The following is a 14,580-nucleotide window of genomic DNA, read 5'->3' as shown; positions in this document are numbered from 1 at the left end:
ATTATAACCCAGCATTTTAACAGAACGTCTCATACTATTAATTTATTATCACTCTTTCCCTGTACTGTAATATAAATAACCAGTAACATAGAAAAGTGTGATTTTCAGTATTAAAGTTTTGTTTCAGGAACTAAGAAAAATTCGTTTTTTCTTTTTTTAGTTATTTTTATTATGACTCAGCATTTTTTTTAAAAATAAAGTTACTAATAAAGTTTATTTTATAGCAATTTTTTTTCTTCTAAAATTATGGCAATGAGAAAAATTTAAATTGAGATTCTCAGCATAAGTTTTTCATTTTAAAAATTAAGAACGTTTTTACTATCTTTTTATTTTCTTTAAATAAAAAAAAACTTTTTTTAGGCATTTTCATTATGACGCAGTAATTTTTAATAGCATTTCTGTTGACTTAATTCTTTTTTCTTGGCTTTTTCTGGCAATTGAAAAACTGAGATGTTCAGCTTTAAAAATTTTTTTCAAAAATTAAGATTCATTTTTATGTTCTCTGTTTCGCTATTCAACATTTTCAAAAACGTTCTTGATTGGCCTTATTTCTTAGAGTTAATTTATGAATACGTTTTTCCAGGAAATATTATTCTGAGCATTGAAATTTTAGTTTCAGTATTGCTATGCTGCTAAAAGATTTTACTATTTGGCCCCAAGTGTGCGGCGTTCAGTCGATTTTTTCTTCTTCTTCTTCTTGTCGAATATTTGGTTTTTGATCAAATCACAATTCATTACCACATTCGACCAAATCATATTCGTTGCGGAAATAAAAATGAAGGAAAAGTAACTAGGATTTACGATAAAACTGTACCGAAATACCGTATCAAAAAGTGATTATTTTATTGCTCGATTAACAATCACGTGTCGTAATAATATCATAGTTAAATAACGGGATTTGTCAAAATCGTGTGGAGAAGTACAGAAATAATTGGGAAAAAATATATTTATGCTGAACTCAGCACGAATAAAACGTGTCAAATGCATGATTTAAAATTTGCATGTCGTAATAGAATAATTGAAATTTTTTCAATTCTAAAAAAAGAAAGAGTTGCAAGAAAAAAGAGAGAATTATTCTAAATAAAGAAAGAATTGCAAAAAAAAAAGATAAAAAATCACTTAGATTTAAGATGAAATCGTCACACATAAAGTGCACAAAAAGTGATTATTTAAATTTGCGATCTGAAGCACTCGTCGTAATAAAAATTCGGGATTTTTGAAATCACGTAGAAAAGCGAAAATAACTGTTTAAAAAAATCATTTATATTACGATAAAATCAGCTTAAAAAAAGCGCGTTAAACGTACATTTACTGAAGAATCTGTTAAAATTGATTGTTTCAAAATGTGATGACTTAAAAGTGCGATTAAAAATTGCCATTTTTAAAATTTTTTTTATTGTGTTTAGAAGTTCTCGCGGGCCGCACTTCAGTAGTCGAAGGGCCGCAGGTTGTGCACCTCTAATCATAATAAAAATTATTGAAATATTTTTTAATACTTTTTTTTGACAATCAAATAATTGATTAAAAAAAAATCAAATATTTATTTGAGGTTTGTTGCTTTTTCCAAACAATCTAAGACTTAATTTTTTAAGAATTTTTAAATTTAATGTTAGGAAATACACAACTATGACATCCATAAAACAACTACACAGAGCATTATATATATATATAAAATGCTTATAAAAAATTATTATTAAAGAAAATGCATTTATGTTGTAATTTTAGCTCATAAATTTTTTTTTATGATGCTTTGTGTTATAGTTGTGTATTACCTAGTATTAAATTTAAGAAAAAAATTAAGTTTTAGATTGATTGAAACATTTTTGAACGAAGCAACAAACCTTAGATAAATATTTGATTTTTTTAAAATCTGTTATTTGATTTTATCAATTATTTGATTTTTCCTTTATCAATTATTCTTAACTTCTTAGTTGAAGTTTTTTGGTGTAAGTTACCCAGATTAATTTAACTATAGACTTGAAGCTTATTTCTATAATTATCTTGTATATCACATTTTATGTATTCTAGAACCATTTAATATGTTTCGTAAGCCATTTAAATTTTTTGTAATCCAAAAATAATGTAGGTTAGATAAAATAACTTGTCTTACTAAATTATCACAAAAAAAAAACCATTACATAAATATGGAAATATTGCTGTCTCTCAATATTTTCAAACTTTCAGAATGACCAATTTTGAGATTCATACAGAACTATAAGCACATTCAGCTTTGGGCTGCAAGTCACCTACTGGTAATTTCGTCTTATTTCTTGCCCAAGGATTGTCATACAAACATCAAAGCTTAATGAGGTTTTTTATAAACGAAGTTGAGCCATGAGGAAAAGTCCATTGAATTCAAGTCTGGTGAACAAGGTGGCTATTGTTTAACTGTGCGAAAGTCAGGGAAATGTGCCTTGCACCATTCTTAACACAAACATTTGATAATTTATATTTTCTTAAATTAAGAAAAAAAATCTAATTAGGTTTACTGAGATTTTTACCTTTTATTTATTTTACATATTTTCAGTCGTTAATTCTTGAAATTTTATAATCCAGTTTGCACATACGCCATAGATGGATCTTTTAAAATAAAGTTTTCAAAGTTTTTCCAGTTAGGTTTACTGAGATTTTTACCTTTTATTTATTTTACATATTTTCACAGTCGTTAATTCCTGAAATTTTATAATCCAGTTTGCACATACGCCATAGATGGATCTTTTAAAATAAAGTTTTCAAACTCAGTTAAAAATAAAATCTCATGTACTTCAAAAGATGTGTACTTTATCTCTTCTAGTACAAACAATGAAGTTGTCATCATGGATTTGCAGCCTTTTATGTTGTATGAATTTTCTGTTCGTTCACACGATGTGGACAAACGCCAAGGTCCTTATAGCTCCACAGTTGAATGCAGAACAAATGAAGCATGTAAGTTACATTCTTGAACTCTCATTATACGTTCAAATAAGTGGATTTGAGAAAACCAGAATTCATAAAAAATCATGAAATTGTTTGTATAAATCTTATTTATTTGTTAATTTTTTTTAAAAACAAAATATTGTAATTATTTTTGAAAATCAAAATAGGGTTTTGATGTTGTTCACACCCCTTTTTTTCTCTCTCTCTACCTTTATTATTATTTATTAAGCTATTTTATGTTCTCTCTCCTCCTCTTAAAATTTATTTTTAGATTTATTTAAACTTAATGCTACCCTTATGGGGTATAGAAACATAGGGTTAATTCATACCCTTTGTTTGTTGCCATAAGTTGATCTTGTTTGAAAATCTTTCAAAATCATCTCAGACTCTTTCCTAGCATTCTGAGAGTAACTGAAAGTTCTTTTTTAAAATGTGTCAGTTTTTTCTTATTTTAGACTTTAATAAAATTTAGCTATCTATAAAACTTGGATGGAGTTTAAACTGAAATAGTTTAAAGTAAGATTATTTAGGTTGAGAATTCTGTAAAGGAATTTTGTGACTCAGTTTTGTGCTTAAATTCTTGACACAGTTAATGTAATTCTGTTTATGGCATGGGCGAGAAAATTTAGAATTTATGTGAGGTTATTTGAAAATGACACTGAATGCTATTGCTACTTAGTTTTTATCAGAATCCAAAATTTCTAATCACCAGCTCGCCATTGGCAACCTAATATTAAGGGCAGTCAAGTAAGTTTTGTCTTATTAAATGGTGTGTTTCAAATCAAACAATGCCATAGTTTGCTTAAAAGAAGAAAAAAAATAGAATCACATTTTAATAATTAGATTTGCTAAGTGGTTAATAGCTTCAAATGTGTGTTTAGATATATTTTGATCAATAGTAAGCATATTAAATTTTTCTTAGTAATTTTGAAACAATGACTCTCAGAAATCTCATTTTCTTAAAATGTTTTCGAATGATTTCTTACTTTTTTGAGAATACAACTAGATAGCTTGACTTTTAAGCTCCTCTCTTGGGGTTCAATAAAAGTTTAGTACATCGTGTTATCGACAGTTTTGACATTTTGAAGTGTATGCAAAGTTTCCCTACTGTGTTTTTGAATAGTTTTTTCTATTTTTGAAAATTTCAACATTTTGATATTTTTTTTGTATTAAAATTTTTATGTTATATTTGAGATGAAAAAATAAATTTTAAGACTATGATAATCTATAAAAACTCCAATTATCTCATATTAAAATGCTTTGTAAATTTGTTAATCAAACTGATTTAAATAGACGAACTGTGATTATTTTGCTTTTGTTCACATATTATATGTTTTATTTTCAATTTATTTGTATGAATTTTTTTTTCTTAGTGCCATCTGTTCCTCAAGATATGACATGGGCTCCAGTTGATGCCAACTCCATTCGTTTGAATTGGCAAGCACCCAAGTATACAAATGGCATTATAACTGCCTACTACATACTCTATAGTACAAAAAATGACAATAAGCTTAATTCATGGAAAATAAAAGAGGAGAAAGGTAATTTTAGCATTTAAGTAGTGTATAATTTTTTATGGGTATTATGTATCATTTTTACTGAAATGTGTTAGAACGAACATATTTTTTGTTTTGTTAAAAATTGAAGTTGTTGAAAAATTGAAGAGTTTTATTAAAAATTGAAGTAATAAGCATGTTTTTAAAATGAGTTGTTTAAAATGAGCTGCACAATTATGTTTTAAGATGAGTTGGTCAGGGGATTAAAACGTTGGGGCCAATTTAAAGCCCCTACACAAAATTTAAATTTGTAAAATAAGTAAAATTCAAATTTCTAAGTTAAGATCCTCTTCACAAAATTCAATTTTATTAGCCCTATTGCGCCGACTGTCACATATTCGTGCCAGCAAGAAGCGCACTCACTTTCCGACCGACACACTGGTGTGCCAGAGCGTTTTCTCGTTCACCCCCGATCGTCACTCATTTGTGCCAGTGTCCTCGAACGTTTTAAAAAATAAAATTTCTGCCAGAAGATGGCATTGTATGTCCATTTGGTTTCAGATACATGTAGATTTGACCTTTACTCTAAATGATAGAATTATGACTCACATACATGTGGTTTTTAGGGGGAAGGAATGGAGGAGAAAGAAATGTTTAAATTTGCGACTCTTAAATTTGCGACTCTTAGATTAACGACTCTTTAAATTTGCACGAGGTATTTGTTTACAGTAAGCATTGGAGTTTTTTTTTTTTTTTGCTACAGCATTGGGTATTTTGATTTGCGGTCCAGTTTTTAGTGCAATGCTAGTGTTTTCAAATTTTTCATGCGAAAAACGAATTTTAAGTCGTTTATTTAGTTTTCTGATATATAATGTTAAAAGTTATTAAATGGTAAGTGCATAATGGAAATAAAATGTGTAAAATATATATTTAAACAGGAAATAACTTAAGTAAATGAAGTATCTATAGAAATATATATAAAGCATATGCCATTTAAATACTCTACGGAACATTATTAAACAGTGAGTTGACATTTTGGTAATTTCATGGATTTAAGCTTAACAGCAAAAAGCCCTCCGGCCTAGGACAGACGCTCGCTCGCGAGACTGCCGGCCTCAGCGATAAGCACCTGTTTGCGCTTCCCATCGCGAAATGGTTAAAGAGACACCATAAAGTCGAAATTGGGAAAATCCCACTTTCACAAAGATTCATTTTATTCAATTACTTGAACTTTAATTGTTTTACAAATTATTGCGCACATTTTAAATATTTTTGAAGTTTGATATTAAATATAAAATATGATTGCTAAAATCTAATTTTTTACTTGATTTAAAAATTTTCAACTATGAGTTCTAAAAAATAAAACCTGAATTGACTTTTGAAGTAAGACACATTATATGGTTCAGTTGTTAAAAAAATAAATTAATAAATAAAATGCATATATATTTATATATTTAAATTCCTCATTTTATGAAATGATGATTTTGATTATTTTTTTTATAAATAGGTTTGAAAATATACTGTAGATTTTTTTAACTCTTATTTAATAAATAAATTAAAATAAAAGTAAAGATATAAATAAAAGTGACATGAATTTTAGTTTAAAATTCATCTATGGAAGACTGATGTTTTATAAAAGTTTTTTTTTAATAAATTTTAATTTTATTTAAAATTAATCAAATTGATAAGTTTTTATAATCTATATTTTTTTTAATATAAAATCTGTATTTTTTAATGAAGTAACTTAAATAAGCATTTCTGAAACAACAGATAATTGTTATGCATTGCTTGATCTAAATCGATTCCACCAGTATATTAATAAAACTTGCTAATTAACTGCGAATGAATGAACTGAAAAGTTGAAACTTAAGGAGACATTTTTTATATCTTCAATGAATAATAATAATGAAGAAAAATGAAATTAAGCATTATTTTACTTTCATACAATACTATTTTCACTTCTTAAATTTGAATAATTACTGTATTTTATTTTTTTCTGGAAATCATGTCTTTAATTCTTATGAACTAAAAAGTTGAAGCTTTAGGAGACATTTTTATATCTCTAATGAATAATAATAATGAAGAAAAATGAAATTTTGATTATATTTTTCTTCATACAATCCTATTTTCACTTCTTAAGTTTGAATAATTACTGTCTTTTATTTCTTTTTCCAGAAATCATGTCTTTAATTTTTAAATTAAAATTTTATAAGTTCTTGGAAAAGAACTACATTGTGAATTACAACTGTTGTTTTCTTTTAAAGGCTCAGAGCTGACATCACTTCTAACTGGGCTTACTAGCAACACAATTTATTATTTGCGAATGAGAGCCAGGAATTCTGCCGGCATGAGCCCTCCGACAAGTGTAGAACGAATAAATATTCCAGTCAGGCATAACATTACCAGACCTCCTAGTCCAGAATGTAAGCCTATTATTTGCTGTTACTATCATAGTTAATTTTTAAATGACTTAGAAACACAAGGTGTCTACCATTGACGAGAATCTCAACCAAAAATCTCTCTTAGTGGTTCTGTTAATTACCACCTCTTTCTGAAACCTAATTCCTATTTCACAATTTTGGATTTGTGAGAGAAATTGTATCTTGGCAATCAATTAGCTCAAAAATCTACGAAAATTGTCAAATTTAGAGTAATGGACATTGAAATTTTTGTAATTGTTAGACACTTTGTTATAGCATTATAGCTTTTACTTTTGTTAAGATATCTTTGAACTTGTTAATTTTTAAAAACTTTGGTAGACAATCACTTAGAGTGAATGAATACTTCAGTTAGGCATAACTTTATCTTCTTGTACAAAATATCTGCTGTGACTAAGAAATAATTATTTATGGCATTCTAGTGCTTACTTTTCTTATAAAATCACTTCTCACTCTATATGAAATGTTTTTTTAATTTTATATTTTAAGGGTTTCTAATTATTTTTAATCAAACAGGTGAGTTAATTCTTTTTTCTTATTTGTAAGAAACAATAAATTAATAAGATAATAAAATATTAAAATGTGTTTTACGCAGGATTTATTTCTGAAATTAAAATAAGCTGTTCAAATTTTTCAAAAGTAAACCGCCAAGTGTATAATCTGAATGCAGCTGTGCTGTTTTATTCTGGACACTATATTTTATTGTACTTGTTTTCAGTCAGTTATGATTGTCTTATTAATTTGTAATCTTGCTTTAAATTACCAAATAAAATAGAATCCTTTAAAAACTTCTCAGTTGAAGATCATGTAAAAGTAGGAAAAAAAATCCGGATTCTTAAAATGTATCCAACATGTGTTGTGTTTTAAAAATTATCTCTTGTGCAGTAAGGGAAAATGTATTTATTTTTTTATGATTTAGCTATTGAAGCTGAGCCTAGCAATCCGCTTCTTGGAATCATCATTGGAGTTAGCATTGGTTTAGTGTGCATCATCATTTGCGCTGCTATCATTTGTCGCAAAAGGTATACAAATATTTTTAAGTCACTTCATTCTTAAATAGGAGTTACTTGGCAAACTGTAAAACTTTTCTATTGAATGAGGCATTAAAAATGATCTGCATTGTTTTTGAATATGAATTCATCATGGTATGTATGAATCAATAGGTGCTGCATATCTAATCCAGATCCTGCGTCTTCTGAAGGAAGAAGTTGTTGTGGGAATGGTTATATTCCCCATTTGAATGGTCACATATTGAGCGGCCACTCTGCTAACAGAACTACTATTGAAAGCCGTGAAATGGAAACCTATCCCAATGGCTCTAATCAACACCATTTGGATACAAAGGTACTTTTATGTTTCAGTAATTGCATTAACAGACTTAATTACTTTTTCTGCTTGCAGTTTTTTATTTTATAATTATTGTTGAACAGCCGATCCAATTTTGGGTTAAAGACAACCAATGTTCAACTACATAGCCTTGTAATTTTGAATCAAATCCAGAAGAAACTCCTGGATCAGTACCCCAGAGGAATTGATTTGTTATGGGAATGTGGAGGACTTTGCGACTCAACAGATTTAACATCAGAGATGAGATTTTTCCTCTTTTTAGCGGATTTCAGCCTTTTTCGCTTTTGTCACTCGAATTTTAGCCTTTTTATCAAAAACTCAGATTCTCTAAAACTTTTTTTTTTATAAATATTTCGCCTTTTCTGAAAATTCAGCCGTTGAAATAAAATAATCATATTTATTTCGATTTGATAAATAGATATAATACATCGAAAGATATATAGGAAATTCTGACTACGTAGCTGCCAACCCTTCGGCATATCTGCTTATTTTAGCTATTAGCTTTTACGAGCAGAAAATGAGATTTTCCTCATTTTTACCCGTCCGCTAGATAGCTCATATTTTCGTAATCAGGACGTCGCTGCATTTTAATATCAAACATCGATTTTGGTATTTACCTGATTTAAAAGTTGAGCGTTGCGATTCCTATTCTCGCGATTACAATATTGCAGTTCTTATTTACGAGTTTTAAAAACTCTATATAACGATTCATATTCAGGCGAGTTTATCTGATGCTGTGATTCGTTTTTGCAGTTCTAATATCCAACATCTATTTTCGTGTGATTTAAAAATTACCCTTTTACACGCGACTTAAAAATTAGGCTTATTCACGCCATTTAGAAAATATGCATCGTAATTCGTATTTATATTTATGCGATCTTAAAGTTACGCATCATGATTTGTATTTTCACATTTTTGAAATCCAATATCGAGTTTCTTTCACGTCATTTCAATATCGTGATTTATATTCATGCTATTTTAAAATCCTTTATCGCGATTCTTGTGAAAAGTATGTTTTTTTTTCTTGAATTAGTTATACTATAAATGTGGCAGCTTTTCTATCGGCGATTATTGCTATATATATGCATCTCAACATCAACGAAACTGGATGAGAATATGTTACTGATATTTTTGCTATAAATCTGTAAGAATTACTCGCGTGAAAATTCAGCTTTTAGCCAATCTCATTCCTGTAACATGCATCTAATATTGCAATTTAGTATTCATGCAGTTAGTTGTAATATCAAACATTGATTTTCATATTTATACTTGATTTTAAAACTACTAAATTTCAATTCGTATTTACGTGATTTAAAAATTCAGTATCGCAATTTGTATTTTCGGATTTTTGAAGTAAAATATCTTGATTCATATTCACACAATTTTAAAATCCATTATCGCAGATTCGTCTAAGAAGTAAGTTTTTTCTTCAATTAGTTACTATAAAGGTATGATATTGTTCAATAGTCGGTAATTTAATTATAGATACTAGTCCAAAAAATTATGTTAAATATGAAACATATCTGGTATATAAATTTATATCTTGATATTGATTTTTTGCATATAAAATTTTCAGGATTTTTCATTTTTTGTCACAGTTATCCCTGCGAAAATTTTTGCCCCCAGCATTTAAAACTGACTTTAGGTTTTCCAGTGCTCATATATATTTTCTCTGAACTTTAAGTTTTAAATGTTCGTAAGAAAGACTTCATTATGAAAAGGTTTCTCCTGCCGTATAGCATCCTCTTAAGACTAAGAAGAATCATAATAATTACACTGTTTAATGTGAACATACAAACTAACCAATCCTGTTTAAAACCAAAATAAATATTCCTCCTGGTGAGAACCAATTCCTCATTGTGAGAAATCTAACATGGCAGCGACTTTTCGTGTTCAAACAAGTTTCTCTCTCTTCCAATATTGAATAAGTGCAGATAGTGTGTTTGTTCTTCAAATGTAACGGACAGGTATAGACCTTCTTTACTTGACAACATTAATAAATAAATAATTATTTTGTCAGTGGCTTAAATCAGGAAACAAATCTCTTACAGAAATAAATATTTATTCGACCACTCTGAAACATGAATTAAATTACAAATGATTGGATGAAAAAGTTAACATACTAATTAGCTACACATAACTGAGCCCCGTGCTGGCCCACAGACTTATCTTCCAGAAGAAGCTTACATAATAGTAGCTTTTTCAAACAGAGGGAACATCGAGATACTGTGTCATTGACATATCACAAGCTACTAAGCATGTTGCATAAATTATTTTACAAGTAGGTGAAGAGTTGAGTGGTAACTGACATTGTCTCACGAACATGCTTTGTTACCAACCCCGATGAACGCACGGCATCAAACTTTTGTGACTCTGTGACATAACCAAAGATATACAGTGAGCATAGATGTGGCTGATTTGACGTGATTATCGATCACATTTCCAGCAAAACTGAACATGGGAATCTCCATTAGTTCGCATTGATCAGTAGTCGGTGACCTCAACTCCTGTACACGTAAAGAGGCATGGGCCTTTGACGAAAAAATTCTAGCTTCACCCTAGGTTATGATTTTGGGAAAAGTAAAAATAATTGCATTTTTTCTCTAGAGATGCTGAAATTAATTTGGGATTATCATTCTTTTCTTTAGTTATTTATTTATTATAAGAATATTATTGTACATGTCATATGCATATTTGTGAGTACAGGCTGTTTGTTGTAGGATGTTGTTTGTAGGATGAGGTGAGTAATGTACGTTCTTGCATAAAAATGCTGATATATTTAAACTGACCATATCGCAGACTTAGATAAAATAAAAAATCTTTCTACACAGACAAAACCACAATTAAAAAACTTTCTGCGAGCAATTGATTAAGTCTTGTAACTAGTTTCAACCCTTTTGTTGAAACGAATTTTGAGAAAATTTGTTTAAAAATAAATTTTTTTAAAAAAATGGTTTTATTTTTATAAAATTCTAAATTGTTTCATACCACAGGGATGAGTTGGTAAAAAACCAAAGAAGCTGATAATAGAAAAGCAAAAAATGCTGAGTGCAAAACACTTTTTAAATAACTGAAAAAATTGTTAATTTTAAATTGCTTTTGCAAAGGTGGGCACTTCAAAAAAAAGATTAGTTTTCTTTGAAAAGAGGGATTTTTTATTAAACTAAAAAACGCGAAATTTCAAAAGAATGTGAGGAAAATTCATCCACGATAGCAGCATGTTTGAAAGTCAATTGTGATAACGTAATTGCAGGATAGTGTGGCTACGCAAAACAAAGTAGGAAATTCTTATATTGCTCTCAAATTGACCTACATGTTGGGACAGGGAAATCCGACCTTTTTTTTTAATGAGAAATACTAAAAAAATTTCTGCAATGAGTACAAATTTTCTGCTAATGGCGTTTGTGTATGTTATACATATTTGCTATATCAATTTACTGTGTAAGTCATTAGTAGTGTTTATCATTATTTTTGATCAACTTTGTAAAACGTCCTTGTACTTTTTTCCCCTAGGGTGGCTACCCTACAAAGTTATGCAACGGCAAAGTCAATGGACTTCCAAAGCAAATAATTAAGGGTAACCATGCACCCGTACAAAACAATCGATGTGAAAAGGTGGGTATGGGAAATTTGTATGTCGATTTCCTCTTTTTTTTAATGCTCAACTACATATTCTCATTGATTTTCTTTCTATTTTCTGATTTCATTTAATTCTATATCTCATTATTGTTCATCTCATTCTTATTCTGTTGTAAACAGATGCTGAATAAAAAACTAATTAAATTAAAAAAACTAATTATAATCGCTGTTAATTTTAGATTTTCAATTTATTTAACTGTACAAAGCTTGTATATTACATAGAATTTCAATCATATTATTAAATATAAATCTTTTGGTTTAATAATCAAATGGGGGAGCTGAAGAAAATTATTCTGGAGTATAGAGTTGGAAAAATTTGCTCGACTCTGATTCTGGTTAGTTAAAAGCTTGAAAGAAGTAAAGTTACTGATCTTATGAAAATTATTTTTACAAATATTTTTGTAAACAAATATATTGCATACAAATACACTTTAATGATTGTATTGTTGGTAATCACACACTCATGCGAATAAAAGGTAGCAGAGAAAAAATTGTTGCTTACCTTTTGTTATTGCATGGTCACTTGTGTTTGTATTCACTTTCTTTATTTCAACAGTGCTGGAATACCTGGTTCGACTTACTCAAGCAATTGAGGCATAATAATTCAGTTAAAAGTTCAGATTGCCTTTTAAAATAAGAGTTTATTATTTAATAAAAGTTTATTACTTAATAGAGGAGGTTTATTATTTAATAATTTGCAATAATCTCCCTAGCCCCTGATAAAAAAATATTGGGTTAAATTTACTAAGTATTACAGTTCTTTTGTTTATGAAAAACAAGGTCTTGGAATTAAAAAAGTATTTCAAATTTAAAAAAACGAAGAAAAATTAACAAATATTTAAAAAAAAATGATTGATCGTGTAAATAAAGGATTTTCATGGAGCCAAAATTACTCTTGTTTTATTTTTTTAGTTTATCTTGTTGTCTAATTTTTTTTTATTGTATGTTTTTACAAAAAATATTTTAATTCATTGCAATCAAATTTTCGTTAGAAGTTTTTAGTGTTAGTTTATCAAATTTCATCCTATTAAACCGAGTAATTTTTGTTGTAAACACATACTTTTTTTTTTGTAAAAATCTAATTTTTTCTAATATCATATAATTGCTTACTTGTACATGATTGTATTTTCTTCCTTCAGTCAATCAGCCATGAAAGCCCTCCCGCTACGAAACAGCTCATGCGTTATGCTCCCAGTGACTGCAAAGTGTCTGAAAACGGCTGGGGGGATGAACCTGGTGACGTTACATCATCCACTATTTTGCTGGATGAGAATCTGCAGTCAGAATCTGCAGAGTGCAGCAGCAACGGCACTCCCAGACACTGGAAGTGTGACTCATCTACAAATGGTGCTAAAAATAAAAAAGAGGCTGAAAGTTCCTGCAATACTGAATCAAAGAACGATTCCCTTCACAAACTCGTTCCACAAACTCCTTGCACAGTGCCACCTACATCCCCCTCTCCCTCATCATCCCATCCATCTCCGTCAGACTGTTATCTCCCGACGACACGGGAGAATGACCAAAACTATGTGCCATCCATAGACTCATCACGGGGAGAGGAGAGGGACAAGAGCTCCGCCGCAGCTAATACTAGCAGGGCTAGCAATGGCGACGAGCAGTCCTCGCTACCCTTTTCAGTGAATGCATTTCTTTCACCTCTTGCTGGTCCACGTTTTTCTCAGTCATCCAACGCAAATGCTGAGCCAACCTAAAACAGATCTGAGTTTTTCTCATTTCGATTTTATTTTAAAGTGCAGAAAAAATTTCAAAAAAAAAGAGAAAACAATTAAGGTCCGACGAGGGACCAACGACTCCCTCCGGGAATCCATAGAATGTCAGAAGCGGGTATTTTTATGGACTGTTTTATAGTTATGTTACAAATGTTTATTACAACTCGAAAGCATTCACTGTTATTTTTCACTTGTACCGTAGAATACGTATTTAAATTTTTACCTTTTTTTTTTAAAAAAAAGAAGAGAAATTAACTCAAAAACATTTAATTTAGTAAAGAGAGTTTCTATAAGCAAGTGAAAACAGCTAGTGTACTGCTGGAGTTTAACTGGAGTGCACTGTTACCACTAGTACAAATTGACAATTTTTAATAAACTATCTCAACTAATCCATTCATGGAGCCTTTTGAATTATTACATTCCATCAGTAGAAAATTGCTTCTTCAGCGCCATCTGCATTGTATATAACAGGATAGAATCATCAGTTTCGTTTTTAACTGACGCACTTGGGTAGAGAAATCTTTGGATGTCAAGCTTTTTAATTTTTAGATGCAAATTCATGATTTATTACCAAATTTCCCTATATTTGTTATTTATAGGTCAGAAATCATTCATTTTAATTTGATGATGTTACCTTCCTAATAAGTGTTCCTCAATTCTGAGAGATCTTTTTTTTTTTTTGTTTGTTNTCAACATAAAATTTCTTTTTTTTTTTTTTTTTTGTTTGTTTTTAATTTAAAATTAAAATTAGTTTTTGAATTTAAATATGAAAATTATTTGCTTTTGTTTGGCTATCTGTTTTTTTTCTCCCTATAATTTTTCCGTGCCTTTTTTTTTCTATTTAACATTACCTTTAAATTTTTATCAAAATATCAAGTATAATTTCCATTTTAATAGCCTCTACAACTTAAATAATATTACCAATTTTTTAAGCAATTAATTTTTTCTAACAATTCTACTTTGTTGTAAAATTGTTTGGCAGTTATTTTCTATTGAAAAGGTTCTTAGCTTCGA

General features: G+C 29.1%; 1 protein-coding gene across 1 annotated transcript in view; it reads left to right on the top strand.

Moving 5' to 3' along the window:
- Window positions 1-13,619, top strand: part of LOC107456030 (protogenin) — a 106,760-nt gene extending 93,141 nt beyond the window's left edge. Inside the window, exons 16-22 of the mRNA XM_043048318.2 lie at window positions 2,795-2,925; window positions 4,290-4,457; window positions 6,677-6,835; window positions 7,770-7,872; window positions 8,014-8,194; window positions 11,711-11,812; window positions 12,976-13,619. Of these exons, the coding sequence (XP_042904252.1) occupies window positions 2,795-2,925; window positions 4,290-4,457; window positions 6,677-6,835; window positions 7,770-7,872; window positions 8,014-8,194; window positions 11,711-11,812; window positions 12,976-13,548 (1,417 nt within the window). The 3' untranslated portion in view covers window positions 13,549-13,619. The remainder of the gene's footprint in view (window positions 1-2,794; window positions 2,926-4,289; window positions 4,458-6,676; window positions 6,836-7,769; window positions 7,873-8,013; window positions 8,195-11,710; window positions 11,813-12,975) is intronic.
- Window positions 13,620-14,580: the final 961 nt, after the last annotated feature.

The sequence above is a fragment of the Parasteatoda tepidariorum genome, chromosome 10 (assembly GCF_043381705.1).
Source record: "Parasteatoda tepidariorum isolate YZ-2023 chromosome 10, CAS_Ptep_4.0, whole genome shotgun sequence".
Taxonomy (NCBI): domain Eukaryota; kingdom Metazoa; phylum Arthropoda; class Arachnida; order Araneae; family Theridiidae; genus Parasteatoda; species Parasteatoda tepidariorum.
Note: the sequence above shows the minus strand (reverse complement) of the source record. Positions and strands in the feature narration are given on the sequence as shown.